This window comes from Athene noctua, chromosome 14 (genome assembly GCF_965140245.1).
Source record: "Athene noctua chromosome 14, bAthNoc1.hap1.1, whole genome shotgun sequence".
Lineage (NCBI taxonomy): Eukaryota > Metazoa > Chordata > Aves > Strigiformes > Strigidae > Athene > Athene noctua.
In genome coordinates, this window is record NC_134050.1 from 21,148,429 (window position 1) to 21,168,359 (window position 19,931).

The window sequence follows — 19,931 nt, forward strand, 5'->3', positions numbered from 1 at the left end:
CTCCAGCCGCTCCTCCCCAGGCCTGTAGCGCTGCTGGGGGGCGTTGTGGCCCAAGGGCAGAACCCAGCCTCTGGCCTCAGTGAAACTCCTCCAGTTGGCCTCAGCCGGTTCTAGGATTTGATTTTCATCTGCACTTTATCGACGAAGCTTAGGAGCAGGGCATGGCACAGCTGAAAGGCTTCTCCCCACAGCACACGTGGAGGGTGATGGAGGCTGGGTGCTGTGTCTTACTGCAGGCCCTGGTATTGCCACACGAGCCCAGATGGACAGTAGCACAAGGCAGAACATAATTTAAAACAATCTATTTAGATCCTAGATTTGTCTTATTTTGCTCTCAAACGTTTCCTTCCTACGTGATCAAATGAAGCGTTTTGGTGAAATATTGAGTGACATCACTTACAAATAATATAAAATCCAACAAAGTGCTTTGGGAACAAAATACCCGAGAAAGTCTAAATTGAAAAATGTGAGAAGAAAAAAAAGGGCATTAGAAAATTTAGATGCACACGCACATAATTCACCGTAATGCCCTCTCTTCTTCAAACAGAATACAAATGATCTAGTCTTTCTTTAATTTTCATGAGCAAGTGGAGAAGTTTTCCTTCTATCTTAACTTCAAATAATGTTTTTAAGTGTGAAGATTTTGCTCTGATCCCGTGCATCCCAAAGCAGTAGCAGGTTGGCTTCCACAATACAACAGCCCTAGTGCCTGGCTCAGCTTCACTGGCCTTGCACAGGAGGATATAGCACCAATTTTGAATGGAAACTCACAATTCCATTTGAAACATTCTGAAATAGGATTTTGAAAATAGAAGTATATTTAAATACATTAGACACTACTGGTTACAGCACCAGAGGATTTTATTCTGTTTTACATTTTCATGCAACAGCGATGAAAGCGATGGGGGTTTAGTTCATTATGACAACAGCCCCAATAACTCATGCAACTGCAGCAAAGTTCTGTGTTGCTCTAATCCTCCTCCAACATGTAGCCTCTTCAACCAGGCCCACAGAGTGTTTCTTTGTCCAACTTGTGGCAACACTATTTACATTAACTCTGCAGCAATGGAGCTGGGAAGCCCTGGAAATCCAAAGAGAAGAACACATTAACATTCTCACATCTGTGATTGCCGCCTTTGCTCTTTTTCAGCATCTCTTGCTGCATTAGTAATATCTTCTATCTCAGTTTGGACTTGTGCCATCTCAGGTTCGGGCTGCTGCTGCTTTGTATTGAAAAGGCTGCTGTTCTATAAAGGAGAAAAAGAGAGGCTCTGAGTCTCTTACACAGAGAGACTATGAATTACTATTTGTTCTTGCTCTGTGCATCTCTAGACCAAACACAGGTCTGTCTGAGCAAAGCAAACTCCCTGGCTGCGGAGGAGCCGCACACGTTCAGCGGCATCCAGGAGCTCCCGCTCAGCCACTTTCCTCGGCGGCTGGCAGTCAACAGCCGCAGGTCCCTCTCTGACTGGCAAGAGAAATGGAGGCCAAACAAACTGCGGCTCTTGACACAGGCCACTTCACATCTGCTCGTAGCCGTGGTGAAGGATCATGCCAGTGGCTACAGGTACCGCCCCCACGGGAACAAGTATGAGGGTGGGAAGCTCAGGCAAGTGGGACTTTGAAGCATGGTCAAGACAACCTGCACTAGTGACGAGAAATTCATCAAGGATAGACTTTGATCTCCAAACCCTAGAAAAGAAGTGGAACACCCTGGAACATAAAGAAAAGGTCTGGGATTGTGCTGACGATGAAATAGCGGACAACCTGGCACAGCGAACAACCGATTAATTAATGTGGCAATGAAACTAACTTTGGAGTGTCCTGGAAGGGAACCCAAGGGGCGTCACCACTTCAGCCTCGCACAGAAGCGGTGTTGTAGGGCGCTTTCTTCAGGGACTCCAGGAAGAGCTGCTCCTCGTCTAAGTAAGCGCGGTTCTGAGAGGGGAAGGGGGCAAAGGGGAAGGGAAGAGAAAAGAGAGGGATGGATGGAAGAGGTATCAGAGGGTGCCACAGAAGGGGGCTGACAGTCCTGGCTGTCACTCAGGAGGGAGGGAGGGAAGCATCCCAAACCCTCCCTCCTGCAGTCAGCAGTGGGCAGGTACCACCCGTGGCACCCCCTGGGGTGTGGGGGCTCCCCCCGCCCCGAGCCCACAACCTCACGCTCTGAGCAAGACCCACAGCGGAAGCCTCAAAGAGCAGCCCCGCCTGGGGAAGGACCCAGCAGGGAATCGGGGGGCCGACGGGAGAGGACAGGGACATCATGAAGCCAGAGGCCAGCTGGCTCCTCCCAGCCAGGGACACGGCGAGGACAAGTGCGACCCCACAGTGCCGAGGACCTTGTCCATCAGCCTGAGACCAGCTGTGAGGAGCCACCCGTCCTTGCTTCTGCCATCCCTCCTCTAGGTGCCCGGGTCTTCTACAAGCCCGCCCAGCCCCACAGCTCAGTAATGATCTTAGCCACAGCCTGGGCTGTCTCCCACCAGGCTCAAATCAGGTTTCACCCAGCCCTGCTCCCACCCAGCACGTTTGAAGCCCCTTCCCACCCCAGTCGCCCACCACCTCACCTGCAGGACCCGGAACTTCATCATCGCCACCGTGGCACTGAGCTCGGCAGAGCTGGCAGTGGCCACGAGTTTCTCGAGAGCGGCCTGGAGCGCCTCGACACCTCCCAGGCTCCCTATGGAACAGAAGCCTGATTGTGTGGTGCTGCCACCATCAGAGGATCCGCAGATGGAGACAACACAGCATCCCTTCGGGTGCTGCCTGCGGGTCCCTGCAGCAGGGTCCTCCCCGCGCTCCCAGGGCAAACGGGCTTTAACCCACCACCAGCCTCTCCCTTCCTGGCCCCTCTGCCCTCTCCTGGCACTGCCCTGGCTCAGAGCTTCGCTGAGCTCCTTCACAAGACGAGGAGGCCAACTCCTCCCGTCTGAGGCTGATACGCAGGGGAACTAAAACAGCCCCCAGGAGCAGCCCAAGCCTCCCAAGAAGGGGAGTACAATACGTCCCTCCCCACCAGCAGCAAGCACGGAGCCTTACCCGGCACACTGGAGGAGCCTGTCAGAGGGGCACTCGAGTCCTGCCTTGCGGGCCGCACCATCGTGGGGCGGTTGGACACCTCCTGGCGCAGCTGCTCAAGTCGGCTCATCTGCTTAGCCATGCTCAGCCGACCCTGCCCCGTCCCGGGGAGAAAGGGAGAGAGAGAAGATGTCGGCAAAGGTTCGGGCCCTTGGCACGGCGGCCCCAGGCCCAGAAGGGAAGCCGAGGGGGTACTTGCCTGCTGCAGACACTCTTCCTGCTGCCTGAACTGCTCCAACTGCCACTGCAGGGCCTGCAGCCTGGACTGGTCCTGCGACTCGGCCCTGAGTGCCTCCTGCAGGGCCCGCTGCCCTTCCTCGTACTTCTGGGAGGAGAGCTGCAAGGCAGAGCGGCTGGGGAGGCTGGGGACAGGGACCCTCGCTGCCCTGGGCCCAGCAGGACTCCTTCAGGCGTCCCCTCCTTCCCCTTCCAGGACAGGCTTTCCCTCCCTGCTCTGGGAGGGCAGTGGAAGCCCAGCTTTGCTGCCAGCCCGTGCGCAGCTGGCAACGGCAGCGCAGACGCTCCGCTTACCTTGGTCATTCTTCTCATCTCCTCCTCCTGCAGCCGGATGCGCAGTGCAGCCTCGCTCACATTCTCCCTCTCTGCCTTCAGCTCCTGGCAGAGCTTGTCCTGCAGCTCTTTCTCCCTCGCCAGCTGCTCCTCCCGGGCTCTCAGCGTGTGGGCCCACATCTTCACCTTGGCCCACTCCTAGGATGGGCACAGGGGAAACCAGCGCATGACCTGATCCGTCCTGGATGCTCTCTCGTGTCTTTCCAAGAGACGGGAAACATCTGCCCCGGATGAGCTTCTCGTGTGTGCCCCTCTGGGGCGCAGAGCAACTCCACTAGCTACTCCAGCAGCACCCTCACCCCCCGGCCTCGGGCTCTTCCCGGAACAGCCTCATTCTCACCACCCCAAGCGATGTCTCTGCCTCCAACAACTCGACGACTCCCCTGTAGGCAGGACCCACCCGGCAGCCTGCCAAGCGGGTGCTGGAGGCCATGGGCAGGGGCTCTGCTGCGGTACCTTGGCCAGGCTCCTCTCGGGGCCCTCTCCCTGGGAGGCCACGGGCAGCGCTCGGGCCGTGGCCTGCTCCTTGCTCAGTGGCTGCTGCTGGGCGTCAAATTCAGCCCGCTCGGCCGCCAGCTTCTGCAGCTCCCCCGCGTGCTGCCGCGTCACCGCCAGCCGCTCCTGCAGCAACGCGCTCTGGAGACGTCGCCAGAGAGGAAGAGAGAAAGCACTAAGTCCCAGTTGCTGGAACGTTTTTCTCCTTTAAACCCACCTCTGCCACTGAACCTCGGCCAACACCCAGAGGTTGCTTCAAGCCCCCGGCGCCTGGCAGGAACCCTGCGCGGAAAGCTCTGGCCCCACGCTCCTCCAGAAGCTGCAGCACCGTGCACGCACACGGCAGCCTCTCGCACCCGTGTGCCAGAGGCTCGATCTGAGGGCGATTCGCCACACAACTGGGTGTGGGATTGAGGAGGCAGAGGAAGGACGCTGCAGCCCAGCACCCAGCTCTTTCCTCTACCACACGCCGCAGCGCAGCCCCGCTCAGACTCACAGGACCTGAGAAAAGCACCTGGAAATCTCCGCCCCACCTCACCTTCGCCTTCTCCAGCTCCACTCGCTCCAAGAGCTGCCGGGTCATCGCTTGTTGCGCCTCCTCCAGCGATTCCACTTTGGAGCGCTCCGCCAGCAACCTCTGGTGCTCCTGGGTTCAGACACAGAGGAGACACAGATGCCACTCGCAGGCTCCAGCCCAGGGACCGCCAGTGGGCAAGACCCACGGCCCATCCCCAGACAGGAGGGCTGAGCTGGGCAGAGGGCACAGGGCGGGCTCACCTCCAGCAGCCGAGTCTGCTCATCCAGCCTGGCCTCCAGTTTAGCCACCATCTCCCGGAACCGGCACCCATCCTCCTCCGCCTCCCTCTGCTGCTGACACAGGCTGTCCTGGAGCTCTGGGGAGAGGCAGCAGCGGGGCCGTGAGCAGCACGAAGAGGGAAGTCCCACTCTGTCTACCCCGTATTCACAGAAGAACTGCACGCGCTTGTGCTCAGCACCTTCGGCACATCCCCCAGGACACCATGTTGGAAAGGAAAGACCCTGAGAAGCCCAGTGACCGAGGCAGGCAAGGCTCTGCCAGCCTTGGATCCAGGCCTCAGCCTGACTCGGAGCACCTTCTCCCCATTTCATGGGTGTCCCCAGCCCCGGCGGGGACCCCGTGGCCATTTTGGCGCAGAGGAATGGCAGACATACCCTGGAGACACTTCTCCTGCTTCTGTGTCCCCATGGCCAGCTCCTGGGAGGTCGTCTGCTGTGTGGCCTCCACCTTCCGTAAAACATCACAGAGGGTGCCGCAGAATTTCTCCACCTGATCCACCACACCGTTCAGAGTCCTGCAGAGAGCAGCGAGGGGAGGGTCACCCCGGGGGGACACACCTCATCTCCCCACGATGGAGAGGGGGACGTGTGGTGGGCCAAGGGCCGGGCAGCCCTGCCCCGAACCCTTCTGGGGCAGAGCAGAGCAGTATTCCTGCATCAGCAGAGCTCAGCGTCCCTGGAGGCAGGGCCTGGGAGAGGGGGTGGCCTCTGGTGCCACGGTCCAAGGCTGCTTCCCTGGAGCACAGGGAACACCGCGGCCAGGGACCAACGCAGGGACACAATGGCAGCCATCGGTACCTGGTGTGCGAAGTGGCGCTGGTCACCGCCTCAACCTCCTGGTCCTTCAGACGCTTCAGCTGCTGGAGCTGCTGCTCGTGCTCTCTGCGCAGCTCCTGCACAGACACCCTGCAGGACACGGGCAAGGAGCCCACCACGGGCTGTTACAAACTGGGGCTCCCCAGGACAGGCAGTGGGGACGAGGCTTGGTCAAGGGCCTGGGAACCAGGTCCCAGGAGCTGAGCTGGCACGGGGCTCTGTCCCCGGGCACCCACCGACAGGCATCCGCACTGGGCACGGACCACAGCTGGAAGAGAACGGGCTTCTCCACTAGAAACTGATTTCTCATTGACCCCCAGTGTGTGGGCAGCAGTGACTCACTGACCGGGATAAAAGGGGGTTGGGGGAGATAAAACACTGGGCTCAGCATCTTGCACAATACAGCGCGTTCACTCGGAAAGGACGTCTCCAGCCACGTCTCCCTCTATCCGGCTACAAAGCAAATCCCCATTCCAAACGCCACCAACTGCCCACAGCCCAGTGCTTGTGGAGGCTCCTGTCACCCTGGCCCCAAACCACTCCCCAGTTCCTCTGCCACAACCAGCAGCACCGGCCCCACACCTGCGCTGCTCGTGCCACTCTCACCTCTGCAGCTCTCGCAGACGCTCCAGCTCGGCCAAGTGCTGTGCCAGCAGCTCTGCCCGCTCCCGCTCCGCCTCCTGCCTCTGCCCCTGGAGCTGAGCCACCAGCTGCTCCTTCTCCTGCCGCAGCCTCTGCTCTCGCTGCCTGCAGGTCTCCTCTAACATCTTCGCCTGGCTCCTGCCCGCAGGAAGAAGAAGTGTTACCTTCAGGTAGGAAGAAGTGTTACCTTCAGGGCAGCAGTCGGCCCTCTCCACCCACAGCTCACACGGGGATTTCAGAGCAGAGCGGCGGCGCTGGGGGTGCGGGGAAACACGTGGCTCTCCGCAGCCTGAGCCCTGCCTGGGGACATGCTGGCCCTGGGAACAGCTCCTCCTCCTTCTGCCCCACAGGACAGGGTGGGTGAGAGCAAACCCTGCCCTTGGCTCATCTGTGGGGCTCCTCTCTGCCCACACCAGCTCCACACCCACACAGCTCTGGGCCTGCCCGCCCCAGGGACGGATCTGGGCAGCGCCCCAGCGCTCCCCCCCCCGGGGAGAGGGACAGGGCTGTAGGCAAGGCCCGTTCAAAGGAAGGGAGCACGTGCTCTCGCCTGTGGGTACCTGTGGGTGCTGTCGAGGAGATCCAGGTCCTCCTGGTGCCGCTGCCGGAGGATCTCCAACAAGAGTTTGTCCTGAGCCCGTGCCAGCTCCAATGTCTGCACCTGCCGGGCACCCGGGGAGAAGGTCCTTGTGCCGCCCAAGGGACAGAGACCCCACAGCAGCACTTGCTGGCCGCAGCCTTCTCTGGACGGGCAGCTTCCTCCACTCTGCCTGTGCCCCTGATGCCACTGGGAGCAGGCGTGGCTCCTGCTCCCCCATCCAGCAGGCCATGGGGCTCACCTGGCTCTCCAACTCTGCTACGCGGGCCTGGGCACGGAACAGCGCTGCCCGACAGCCCTCGTGGAGCTGGGCCGCGGGAGCCCCCAGCTTCCTCTCATGCAGCAAGCCCAGGCCTGGAGACTCTGCCTGCAGGGACACAGATAAAAGACACAGGCCCTTCAGCATCCGGGGCTTTGTGCTGTGGCCATCAGCCCCTAAAGGCAGGCACGTGCCCCGTGGGCAGCTCTGCCCGGCCTGTGCCTGGGGAGCTCTCTCAACACTGCGCAGGCAATGCAGGGCTGCAATGCACACGATTTACAAAGCAGCCACAGCACACACGCTTTGGCCTCACAAATACAACTCGGGGCATCTCGGGGCTCTCCAAAGCCTTGGCCTGCATCAACACAGGCTCCCAGGGATGCAAAGCAGGGCACAGCCATCCCCCTGCCCAGGGAGCACAGACAGGGCTGGGTGACCCTGAGCTGGCACGGGAGGGCTCACGATCACCACCCCGATCCTGCACCTCTCGGGGGCACAGGCCCAGCACACCTACCTGAGCCAGCGGGGCAGGGCCCTGTGTCTCCTGCTCTCCCGGGAACAAGGCTGCAGGGACTGAAAAGGGAACAAGTCTGTGATTCAGACAGGCCAAGGGCAACCACTCCCTCCCACAAGGATGAGGGCCTGGCTCTCCTTGGCAGAGCGAGAAGGGTCCTGCTACACTCTGGCAGCTGGGGATGGGGACAGAGGCTCAGATAGGCTCATCCAGACCCGCATTCCTACCCCACCCCACGCACAGTGGTGGGGACTCCGCTCTGCAGAGTAAGTCTGGGGGAAAACCACAGCTCCTCCTCCTCCTCCATCAACTAGGGAGGAGGCTGGGTCCCCTCAGCCACTTTCAGTGGCCTCTCGAGTGGCGCTCAGCCTCAGCCTAGGGCAGGAGGGGGTCTGCCAGCACACAGCGCTAGTGGCACGAGGGTTGGGGCAGCAGGAGGGAAGAGGGAGAGAGAAGGGACAGGACGAACTTAGGCCCACCCATTTCTCCGAGAGAGCAAGTCCCCAGCAGCGCCCTGAAACCCCACAGGCAGCACTGTGGAGCTCAGTGTGCCCCGGCACCGTGTCCCCACCACGCCACAACACGGGCATGGTGGCATCCTGCAGCCTGGCAGCCCCCTCCAGCAACGGCTGGGCAAAGCCCGGGCAGCGCTCCCATGGACAAGGGCGATGCTGCGGCTCTGGCCTTTTTGTGGCTGGTCGTTCTTGCAGGGCCGGGGGGGACCCTCTCTGCATTCTGCTGCCCAAACTCGACAACCACACAAAACGCACCTGGGGCGCTGGCATCTCCGGAGGGATCCCGCTGTGCTGCCTCTGACGGCTGAGCCTGCGCTTGGGCCTTTTTGCGGGATAAGGCAGCGCTCAGCCAGTCCTCCTCCTCCTCCACTGGGGCAGGTTTAGCAGCTGCCTCCTCTCCAGCCGGGAGCTGTCTGGCGGGGCCAGGCCGCCCAGCTGCTGCAGGACTGGCCTTCGGTGGAGATGACAGCTCCAAATCCAGAAAGTCTTCGTCTTTCAAGCCCCGCCAGTCACCTCGATTCCTGCGGCCCTGCACGGGCCTCTGGCTGGCTAACGGGGGAGCTTTGGAGAGGGGCTCTGCTTTAACTTCACCGTTCTTCTCGGCTGAAAACCTGCTGTGAGGAGAAGCAGCTGCACCCCTGCCTGCGAGGGGACACCGGGGACCCTGCCCGCTCCGCTGCTGGGGCAGCGTGGCCGGTGCCTGGAGCTACAGACACAGAGAGCACAATACCTCACAGGCTGCCTTCTTGCCGGCTGGCCCTTGGCTGTGGAGGCCACTGAGGGCTGGTAAGCTCCAAACACATAATCCTCCTTGCGCCAACCCTCTTCCTTCTCTGTTCAGACAAGTGGCCTTGACTCAGCACCCAGAGGAGCAGCCGGCTGCAAAGGCTCCAGCCCTCCTCCTCCTCCTCCCGCCCTGCAATTCCCACTGATGTTGCTGCCTCCGGGAAAACACCGCTGGAAACCTCGTGCCCAGAAACCGGACAGCAAGGGGTCTCCTCAGCACGGCTGGGGAAAACTTTTGTTGGAACTCAGCCCACGGCCAAAGGCAGCCGAGTTACAGACCCTGTGCAAAGGCTGCCAAGCTGCCGCAAGGGCGCAAAGGGCATTTCCCCTGCAAGGGCAGTAGAAATCGAGCTCGCTCGCCCAAGCCAGTGCTGCCACCTCTGCAGCCCGTCCCAGCATCCCTGGCTCTGCTCACCCGGCTGCTTCTGGTGGTACTTCTGTGTGACCTCCCGGCGCTCTCCCAGGCCGGGCTCTTCCAGGATTCTGGACGCGGAGCCTCGTCCCAGCAACTCATCCAGCATGGCGCGGGCTGGCCGGACCTCCTCTCTGCTGGGGACACAGCGGCAGATGGGTTTCTCCCAGAGGCAGGGCTCTTCCTCCTCACACAGCCTTGCCAGCCTGCTCTGGCTCTTCTCTGCCACACAAGGCTGCTCCTGCCCCTTGCGCAGACCCACAGGCACAAGCTCAGCATCCCCCACCCACCATGGTGGCACCATCTCAAGACACAAGCCATCCCCTCCTTTATTCCCGCCCCCCTGCACTGCCCTTACTCTTTTGCCTTCTTGCCATCTCTTCCCGGGCTGCTGCCCAGTCCCATGGCATCCATCAGGTCGCTGATGTCCTCGTCAAAGGGGATCTCCTTCCTCCTCCACGTTGGGGCCGCGGTGCGCAGGGGCGTCTGGGCTGCGCGTGGCTCTGGGGGGGGTGAGGGAGAGAATCACACATGGTAAGAGGTTTGGAGCTAGGCTTGGGGGCTTGTCTCCCTTCTTTTTTTTCTTCTTTTTTTCCCCTCAGCAATGGGAGAACACATGCCCAGCTCCTCCTGGTGTGTCCCTCACCGGAAACCCCCCGTGCCTCAATTCCTCTGCTGAGATCCTACTGCCTCTGAGAGAAGCGTCAGCAACACCCAGGCCGGTGCTTTGGGTGAGGGTCCTTCCTGCGGCGCTTCCTCCCAAGAGCACCCACCAGGGCTGGGCTGCAGCACGACGTGCCCCCCGGCTTTGCTCCAGCTCACCCAGGGCACCCGCAAGCTCTTCTCCCGCCATCCACCCGCTCCCCTGGCCCGGCTCCCCCCCAGCCATGCCAGACAGGGGTCACCTCTTCAGCCACACCCCATGGTTCCCCCCGATACCCCACTGCTGACTTGGCTGGGCTGACACCAGGGGCAAGCCTGGCCCCCCTCAGGCCCAGCCCTCAGGGTACCCAGGCTCTCTCCCAAAAGTCGCGTTCACCTCTGCACCTTCCGCGTCCTCTGAAAGTAATCCGTCGAAGAAATAAATCCTCCACTACGTGGGACCTGCGACACAAGCCCGGGGGTCAGCAGCAGCACCTGTGAGCTCAGCCAGGGCGCGTTGGGGACAGCCAGCCCAGGTGGCGGCAGGCGGAGGGCACCGCACGGGCACACCGCGGCAGCCACGTCGGGTGACAGACAAGGAGATAAAAGAGTTCACTTCACCCAGCCAAAAAGGACTCCTCTTTATCAAGGAGCCTGCAGCTTCCCGCTCAGTCACCGGCCACAAGCAGCCCTTCAGCTGGCAGTTCTCACCCCACAGTGTCTCAGAGCCCCTGGGCAACCCCAAAGGTGCCGCTTCAGTGTCCGGGGCTGCCAGAGTGCCCCAAACAGGCACCTGGGCTTTAGGTGAGGCGAAGACCTGAACTAAGGGCAGGTACTCTGCCCCGGTCTGGGGAAAGCCCGCAGGAAAGGCCCGCAGGACCCCCACAAGCAAACCCCCTCGGCGGCAGAGGCAGGCGAGCGTCTCTCTGCTCAGCAAGGAGACGACGCCTCGGCTGCACCTCTCAGACAAGGCCCAGGAACCATCGCCGCGGCCAGGACCCCACCTGAGCCCGCTGCCCCCCCGCCTCTGGCCCCGAGTTCCCACCACAACAAAGCACCGACGGACACCGAAGGGAACGCGCCCCAGGCTACGAAGCGTGGAAACTGCTCTGGGGGTTCGCAGCCTACGGAGGAAGACAAACGCCCTCAGAGAGGGGCGCAGGTCCGGCTCCTCCTTCCCAGAACACGCCGCAGCCAGGGGCACGGGGCTCCAGAGCGCCCCACAAGCAAGAGCAAAGCCCCTCCCGACCCCGATGGCTGGGAAACGGCCCCTCAAACGCCCCGAGAGATCCCAACTCCGGCGGCAGCGGCGAGCACAGCCCCTCCCGCCCCCCGCGGGGTCCCTGCCGCCCCCGAACCGAGGGGCCGGCGCCACAAACCCGCATTCCCCGGGCCCGCCCCGGCACTCCCCGCACTCACCACCGCGGCGGCCCGGCCTTCCCCCGCTCTCCCGCCGCCTTCCCGGCTCCTGCCGCTCTCGCCTCCGCCGCTCCCTGCAGGGGCACAAGGGTCTCCTCAGCGCCCGGCCCGGCCCGGCCCGCGGCAGCCCCCGTCACCTCCGGCCCGCGCGATCTCCCGCTCCTGCCGGGGCCCCGCTCAGCGCGCCCGGCCGGCCCCGCGCCGCTCCGCCTCGCCCGCCCGCTCGGAACAAGGCTGCGGCGCTGCCCGGGAGCGCAGGAAGGAGCGAGTCCCGCCGCCGCCCCGGGGAGCCGCCGCCGCCGCCCCGCTCCGCCTCGCCTCGCCTCGCCGCGCGCCCAACGGCCCAACCGCCGCCGCTCCGCACGCGCCGCGCGGCCGCGCTGCCCTCCCGCGCGGCTCTTAAAGGGACAGGCACCCCCCGCGTGCTGAGGCGGGGGCAGCGCCGGGGGCAGCGCTGCGGCCCGGGGGCAGGACGGGGCTGGAGAAGCTCTCCCAGGGCCGCGTTCATCCAGCCCCCGCCTCGCCATCAGTCTCGCACCCGGTTTTTAAAAGAGGAAATGTCAATCACAGGTGAAGCCTTCAAAGCTTGGGAGTGCCCCAGGTAAGCTCTCCTGCTGGGCACTGCACCAAGAACGTACCGGATTGTTTAAAACCATCTGTAGGCAGCCGTTGTCTCAAATGCTCGGACTCGGGCCGTCCAGTATGTCCACAAGCTGCAGCCTCATTGCCCGCTCTCCCCAGCCCAGCAAGGGCTCGTAGCTAAAAAAATACACATTCATTCCCTTCAGATAAGTCATTCTGGTCCATGAACCGTGCAACCCGCTACAGCAGCCGTTGCTGTTACGCGCCTGCGATGTGAAAAGGCCCCACTTTTCACTACAACAGCCACACTCCTATTTCTAGCAGTTCTCCATCCTTACACGAAAACATTTCTCAAGATAATCGTTGCTGTAAAATCTGATCAGAAGGGAGCCCGTAGCAAGGGCGGAGATGGGTCTGTTACGCTGCAAAGCCCAAATGCTGAGAGGCTCGGGGAGTGCAGATGAATCTGCACATCTAGACTCTGGCCTTTTTTCTTTGCTCTTAAGAGCAGCACGCGTTAGATTTTTCTGGCTCAAGAAACAAGTGAACAAACCTTGCTCTGTTTAGACTTGTCTGTTCCTTGGAGCCTTTGAATGTCTGACAAGCTGCATGAATAGGGATGACAGAGGTTCGTGCAAGTGAAAATCACAAAGTGCCATGATACATCTAAAACTTAAACGTCTTTTCATAAATGACAATGAGAGTTGAATGAGGAGGACACTGCAGGTCTTTCAACCCAAGCAAGGAAATTCCAAAATTTCAGCAAGCACAAGAAAGAGTACTGCTTTTATTCCACGTGTCTGAAGTTTTTCAGAAAGCAACTGCTTCAGAAACACACCGTATTTCACTCTGGCAAAGTGGCTATTTTTCCCACTCTGCAGAGATCACACAGGAATAATTTGTCTCCTCTAAGGGACAGAGGCTGGGCTGCTGGAGAACGGCTTGCAGAGAGCAAGGCCATGGGTCTCTGCAGAAGCCGATTGCAGCCATCGGAGGTAAACGAAGGAAAAAAAACAGGGTACAGTTATGCTAACAAAGGACTGTTATGTTAACAAAGAGAGAAACTAAGGTACATTATGACCTGTGTATGATAAAGGAACGGCCCTGGGAGAAAAATCAGGTTCAGAAGAGGGAAGATGTTGTGACATGTCTGAAATGCCACAAGGGGCTGGGGTATTATAATGTAGCCTGTTACATGTATCCAATAGATTCCTGAGCAGTATGCACGATTATTGTAGAGTGCTTATAGAAGGGGTGATTTCTCTCAATAAAGTAGAAGCTTGCTCTATCATTCACATTGAATCGGCTGCTTGCTTCCTCCGCCCGCCGCACTGGGCCAGACTCAAAGCAGGCTGCGGACATCTGGGTGCCAGCTTCTGGGTACTGGATTCCAGGGTGAAATCCAGACTCTTGGGGCTGGACATGAAGCTCCCTGTGCTGTGCAGAGGATCGTTAAGCACCTCAGGAGGATGGTTCACAAAGTCTGCTAAAAGAAAGGGGGATCTACTGAGCGTGAGCTGAGAACCAATGCTGAGCACTCAAGCCTGGAGTGTCAGTCCCAGAGCCTGTCACTGCCTTCGGAGAGCTTGAGCAGAGCTCAGCCCCTCTGACCGGCTCTGGCTGCCCCCAGCAGGACCAGCAGACAGGACACTGGAGACCCGAAATCAAACCTCTTCTTAGCCTGGGGATTTTGGGCTGATGTTCCTCACCTTCCCAGCAGAAGTGGAGACAGGTGTTAAGAGTCGGTGTCAGAAGCAGGGGTGGCAGAAGGAAACCTGGCTGCGGCTCGGGAGCTCCTGGGCTCAGCTGGTGGACACCTTGCTCCCAGGACGTGTGGGTTTTGGTCCTATTCCTGTAGAGAGACACTTCTTGTTGCACTCCCTGGGCTGAAAGACAGCTCAACCATTTCATCTAAACCCCAGGATCATGCAGGATCAGTCTCCTACCCACAGAGCCATTCCCTACGGCAGGTCACACACCAGTGCCACCTCTGCACTTGTGGAGGATCCTGCCAGCCCTCAGGAAAACCCAAAGCTGCATCTTCTGGGGCTGAGCAGTCCGAGCAAGACGAGCTCAGGTCTTGGGCTTGCTGCTCTGAACCCAGGTCACTGTGGTCCACCACAACTCAATTTGGGTGCCGGTGGCCTGGGAGCGAGGTTTTAGCTGCACACCCATGTTCAGAGCAATGGCTCCCTTTAACAGACACCTTTTCAAATGTGAAAAAAATATAAACTAAGTTAAGAAATGGTGTGGTGCAAATGCAGAGATCACTGGGTGAGAAGCTGTCAGACTTCAACCTGGTCCCATCCCGTCACTGCTGCAAGGCACCCGGAGCAGCGCAGGCACAGCCCAACAGGAGCTGGCCCATGGATGCAGCACCAGTAGGGATGGGGCTGCTGGGCCTTTCTAAAACCAGTCGGGTCTTACAGGGCACTGGAAATTACTCTAGTGAAGATGAAGGTCTAATTACAGAGCTTGTATGTAAATTTGCTAGTTTTTTTCTCAGAAATATATATTACCTGGAAAATGAGCACTCTAAGAAAGCCAGAGGCTGGTGTCACACCCTCTTCTGCACTGCAGCTCTGCATTATAGCGGCTATTTCAAAAGGTAGTAAAACCACCTGGAATAAAGCAGATTATATGTGCATCAAATTGCAACTAAGACAAATTATCACTGCAGCTGTTTTCTGACACAAGGAATTGTGCTTATTGCTGCATTCCTCCTAGGGTTCACCAGCTTCTGGTTTCAATTACTTTCCGCTTTCTTGAATATAAAAGGACTAGGCTGACCTCTTCCCTGCTGGATGTCTACGATGAAAGTTTTCATGAAGAGATCAGCAAAATACATCCATGATTTCTGGGGCCGAGGCTCGGAGCGTGTGTGCTGCAGGGAGCTGCAGGGAGCACACTGCACACATGCACAGTCTAGAGCAGGACGGGATCTTTTCAACAGGGGAAAACAGACCCCAAACCAAAATGAAGACCACAGACTCTGTGCCAATACCAGGCTGTGCCACACTGATCTCCCTGCAAAGCCCTTCTCTCCGATTTCTGGTTCTGATTCACGGACACAGGCTCTACAACTCAAACAGTTATACAGCAGGGATGTCTACTCCGGTGCCAGGGTGCAAGGGGATTTCTCCACAAAGCTTGCACAACCACTGCACATTTGACCAGAAACTGATCGAGTGTGGATATACATATTCATTGGATGACATAGCACAAATATCCATACGCATAAGTGAGGCTGGGTTAGTTCTAGAGCCTGGTGTCAGCAGTTTATGTTCTCCGCCTTGCCCATTGACTCCTGGGGGGCATCTCTGGGCCTGTTGGAGGAAGGCTCACAGTCTTCCTCACCTTGTACTTTTCCACCGAGCATGTGCAGATCCTCTCAGCCAATTTCTTGAACAACAAGAGTGGTTCCAGCTGGTTTACCACCTCTGTCTTATCTAAAAGCACCACTATATCAGTTTCTACTGCCCATGCATGACTATCCAGCCACTACAAAGACTAAACTAGTTAGAACCCATCTGCTTTCCAAGGACACGTTTCTTATTTTTGCCAAACACAGTAATTCTTGCTAAGTTTCCACAGAAAACTGCTGTTTTGATGAACACAGTAGCCCTTGGTAAGCCTCCACAGAACAGTCAGGGTAGGCAAGATTATTAAGCAATATTCAGAAATCACTGTGAGTTGCTGTGAGTTGCTGTAAGTAAATAAGCTGCAAAGCAGGTGATCACTTCCCTGCATCACTGAGGTGAAGACCACAAGGGTGCTATCACAGCGAGCCGCATTGCCTTGCAAGGCTCTCTAGCCCTGGTGTGGCCAGGAAGTTTTTATTGCTGCCCTTCATTCACATAAGGGCACCCATGGCTCGATATACCCCCCCAATTAAAGGTGGATTTACTGGTCGGTGTCTGTCTAGTTTTGCATAAAGAACTTGAGGAGAACAAGGAGGTTCTCTAAGCTGTAGCTGAGTGAGTCCCCCGGAACGCTGAAGGAACCTACTGTATTAAAGTAGCAATACACAGCTTAAAACACAGAATGAGCTGGTTCTTGCAGAGACAGGTGTCACCAGTCCTGCCCAGGCCTCCCCAGCACAGATCCTCATACTCCCAGGAACACGTACAACTGATGCAGAGCTGCTACAAGTCAGAAGCTAGATACTCCATGAGCAGCATAGCTTGCTTTAAAACAAATCAGTTTCTGTTTGAACCAAAGCAAACCTTTTGAATTCTCTTCTGGGGGGGAAATGGTTACCTTTTTGCTTTTCTTTTTAGGCCACAAAACCTAAGAGCAATCCAGTAAAACTAAGCTGCTTATCAGTTCACATCTAATAGCAAGGACTGTGGCCATTCCCCCCATAGCACGGCCCAGAATATCTGTTCCCTAAGTGCACCCTCGCTGCCCCAAGGCTGGGGAGCTCCTGAGCAGCCCCAGCACACACAGCCCCGGAGCCACAGCTCTGGCATCTTCCAGGATCAGGGACTGGAAAGCCTCGGCTGCAACTGGCAACCTCAGGGCATCATGGCAAGCTGTTCACAGCTCTGTTGGACTCCTCAGCAGTCTGCGTTTTGTTTGACCTGACTGAGGATACGTATACGAGTTTGCAGCTAGGTGGTAAAGAGCTCAACTCAGCGCTCAGCCGTCAGCTCCATCCTGTAGTTCACCAAAGAGCACGAGAGGGCCCCCCCCCGCTTCATCCCACAGTCCTGGCCGTGGGCTGATGGGAGTGCAGCTTCCTAACGCAGGGTCAGTGCTTGGCCCACACAAGTCTGATGGAGTGAGAAAAGGCTCAGCAAATGGAGATACCTGCACACTGGAGAAAGGGAGGAAGAGCTACAGTATCGCAAACCACGCACAGCCTTGACCCAAGATCGAGACGAGGAAGACCTGCTTTCTTCCTCAAGCTGCTCATCGGTAACAAGCAGCAAAGATTAAGTGATTCCGGGTGGCTGCAGGAGGATGCTAAGTTTCAGCCAGCTTTCTGAAATGGCCAGGCATCTTTGCCTCTGCAGTTCAGTGCCACCAGCTGCCGTTTCCAAAGGCCTGCCACAACAACAGCCTCATGGTGCCACAGCCTGCAGTGCTGGCAAACAATGCTGCTCAGTCTGGCATTGCCAAAATGCAGCCAAGCAGGGCTGGCTGTGGCGTTTCTATCAGCACTAAGGCACCTGAACCTGGGGTGCTTCAGCAGCCTGTGTCTCCATCAGCTGAACCCCCACGTGAGCAGCACCACACTGCTCACCCCAGCAGAGGGGGGCAGGGAAAAACAATAGGGCCGAGAAGAACCCAGAGGGATGTAGGGTGTAGGGCAGCCACAGTGGAGGAGACACAAGTTGCATGGCCAGGTGTTTGCTCAGGTGGACCCCTCGGTCTTCCCTGCTCCCCGCTGTTGCCCCCAAGTCTGTCCCTCCCTCGGCCTCACGCTGAAGGGAAATTGCTACATTTACTTTTAACGCTAGACATCAGTTGTGTTTTACTAGCTTTTACTTTTCATTTATAGTTTTTCCTAACTACCCTCTGTAGTCATTACCCGCTTGTAAGATGCTTTGAAACCTGTAACTCCTTGCCTAGGAAAGATAAGACAGACCTTGGACACTCTGAAAAACTCCCTGAGTACATCCCCAATCGCATAAACCTAAAAAACCAAGTGTCTAAGTTGAAGACGCCAGTGTCAAGATAAGTGACTGGAAGCTGGAACAAACAGGAGCTGAAGGACGCATGAAGTAACTCTACGACCAGATACGGACACAAGAAACCTGAAGTTCACCAAGGGACAGTGTGAGAAAGGCTGTGGGGACCCCTAAGGAGGGGAGAAGACCCTCACTCTATGGCTCTTCCCTGCCCTCTCTCAGTCATTGTAGCTTGCCCGGGTCAAGCTGGCTGGTTTGTGCTTTGGAGTGTCTTGGGAGTGCTCCTGAGGCCGTCTCTGTCTCAGAGAAGGTGCTGGTACAAACCTGTGCTGAGTGGAGCGTGGCCAGTGACTGCCCAGCCAGCAACACAGGAGCACCCCACAGCCAGCAAACTCCTTGTCAAGACTCATCAAGCCCTGGAAGCACAGGGGCCCAGCTGGCACCATCAGGAAGTCTTTGCTGAATATGAGTGGTCGGGGAAGACAACTGATGTCTGTGGATCTAGAGCCTACCAGGACACTGTACCTTGTTTCCAGACAGCAGAAATGTCTGTTTTCCCCACCTTGTGTGAGGTACTCCATCAGATGGGGAGTTTATTTGAAGGCAGCAGGTAAATCCAGTACTCCGGGAAATACCTGCACTGGAATTGTCCTGAGAGTCCCTCCAGGGCACAGCAGGCTGCTCTGGTTAGGGACAGTCATGAGCGATTAAAGACACTACCATCATTCAGACACACCACAGGACTGCAGGCACAGCCCTGTGTGAACACACACGCACGACCCAGGCAGTCCTCACCGCCCAAGCACAAGGCATGGCCTGGAGCAGGAGATCCACTCCAAAAGCCCCTGGCCCCATGCTGGGGCAAAGCTCAAGCCGAATACAAGGGAGGAGCAGAGCAGCTCCTGGTCAAAACAAGCTTCTTTGAAATGAACACTGAGGACAAGGCCCTGCCTGGGAGCCATGTCCTCTCTGCTGCACTCACCTGCTCTAGGCACAAGCAAGCTCGTCAGCTGCAGTGCATGTGGTTTCAGAGCTGGGGAGCAGATAAACTCTCATATCACAGGCCATTTGATCCAGGTCAATTCTCCTGAAGATCAAAACTGGATTTGGACTGAGCCCTTGTGGCTGTCATGGCAGGCACACGGAGTATTTTCACACTGGCAGTACACATGACAGTATGGAAAAATAAAACACGATTTGGATTTTGCCCTGATGACTGTGGACTGATGCCCAGTCTAGCTCCCACATCAGCCAAGATAAAGGCTTGCTTTCCTGACAGGTTTCTTTTTTAAGGGCAAAATAAAAAAATGTAACAAAGAGGGAAAAATCCCACAGAAACGTGTTTGGAGCACAATACTGGGCACATAAAAAAGAAGGTGACTGGGAACAGTCAGTGTTGATTTACTAACAGGTGAATCACATCTGACCATCCTGATTGTTTTCTATGATAAAATGACCAGATCCACGGGTGTGGGGAGAGCAGTGGATGCTGCTCAGCCTCAGCTCCCAAAACTGTCTGCCACAATATTCTTGCGTCCAAGCTAGGAGTTTATGGTCTGGATGGGTGGGCAACTAGATGGGTGAAGAACCTGGCTGGGCAGTAAGACTCAGAGGACAGTTGTTAGCGGGTCACATCCATGGGTCAGTCCTGGGAGTTTTCCTGTTTGACACCTTTATCAATGACCTGGCAGAGGCAACAACACACTCGCTTACGAAGTTTGAAGATGGCAGTGTAGGAAGGGGAGCAGCTGATACCCTCTAGGTCAGAGCTGCCATCCTGAGGGACCCAGACAGGCTGGAAGGATGGGCTGACAGGGACCTGAAGTTCAACAAGGACTAATGCAAAGTCCTGCAGCCAGTAAGGAAAATGCCCTTGCAAAAACACGTGCTGGGAGGTGACTGGCCAGGGAGCAGCCAGGAAGGAAGAATCTGAGGTCAAGACGGTCAGGGGTCTGGAGCCAGCCATCACACACAACATGGGCAGAGGCTGAGGGAAGAGGGCTTGTTCAGCCTGGGAAGGAGGCTGCAGAAGGAGCTAACAGCAGCCTTCCAATACCTATGAGGAGGTTATCAGGAAGGTGGAGTCAGGCTCTTCACCCTGCTGCACGGTGAAAGGAGTTAAAATGAGAAATCCAAGCTGGAGAGAAAGAA

General features: G+C 57.6%; 1 protein-coding gene across 1 annotated transcript; it reads right to left on the reverse strand.

Moving 5' to 3' along the window:
- Positions 1-909: 909 nt before the first annotated feature.
- On the reverse strand, positions 910-10,354 carry LOC141966222 (fas-binding factor 1 homolog). The gene is made up of 20 exons (XM_074918654.1): positions 10,324-10,354; positions 9,860-10,004; positions 9,505-9,638; positions 9,034-9,136; positions 8,473-8,917; positions 7,789-7,809; positions 7,257-7,382; positions 6,978-7,078; positions 6,382-6,555; positions 5,758-5,865; positions 5,335-5,474; positions 4,921-5,036; positions 4,682-4,789; positions 4,105-4,284; positions 3,610-3,786; positions 3,278-3,415; positions 3,040-3,172; positions 2,568-2,680; positions 1,814-1,938; positions 910-1,081 (listed from the first exon to the last, which is right to left on the reverse strand). Exons 1-19 carry the CDS (start codon positions 10,352-10,354, stop codon positions 1,855-1,857), a joined length of 2,577 nt encoding a protein of 858 aa, XP_074774755.1. The 3' UTR covers positions 910-1,081; positions 1,814-1,854.
- Between the last annotated feature and the right edge of the window lie 9,577 nt (positions 10,355-19,931).

Bases quoted from the DNA above. Each gene is read 5' to 3' on its own strand.
- LOC141966222 (XM_074918654.1), bottom strand. From the start codon at position 10,354: ATGGCGGGAGAAGAGCTTGCGGGTGCCCTGG. The intron at 7,810-8,472 runs GCCAGAGCCGCA...CAGGAGACACAG, and splicing joins GAACGACCAGCCACAAAAAG to GGCCCTGCCCCGCTGGCTCA. The intron at 5,037-5,334 runs GTATGTCTGCCA...GCCTCTCCCCAG, and splicing joins GCAGGAGAAGTGTCTCCAGG to AGCTCCAGGACAGCCTGTGT.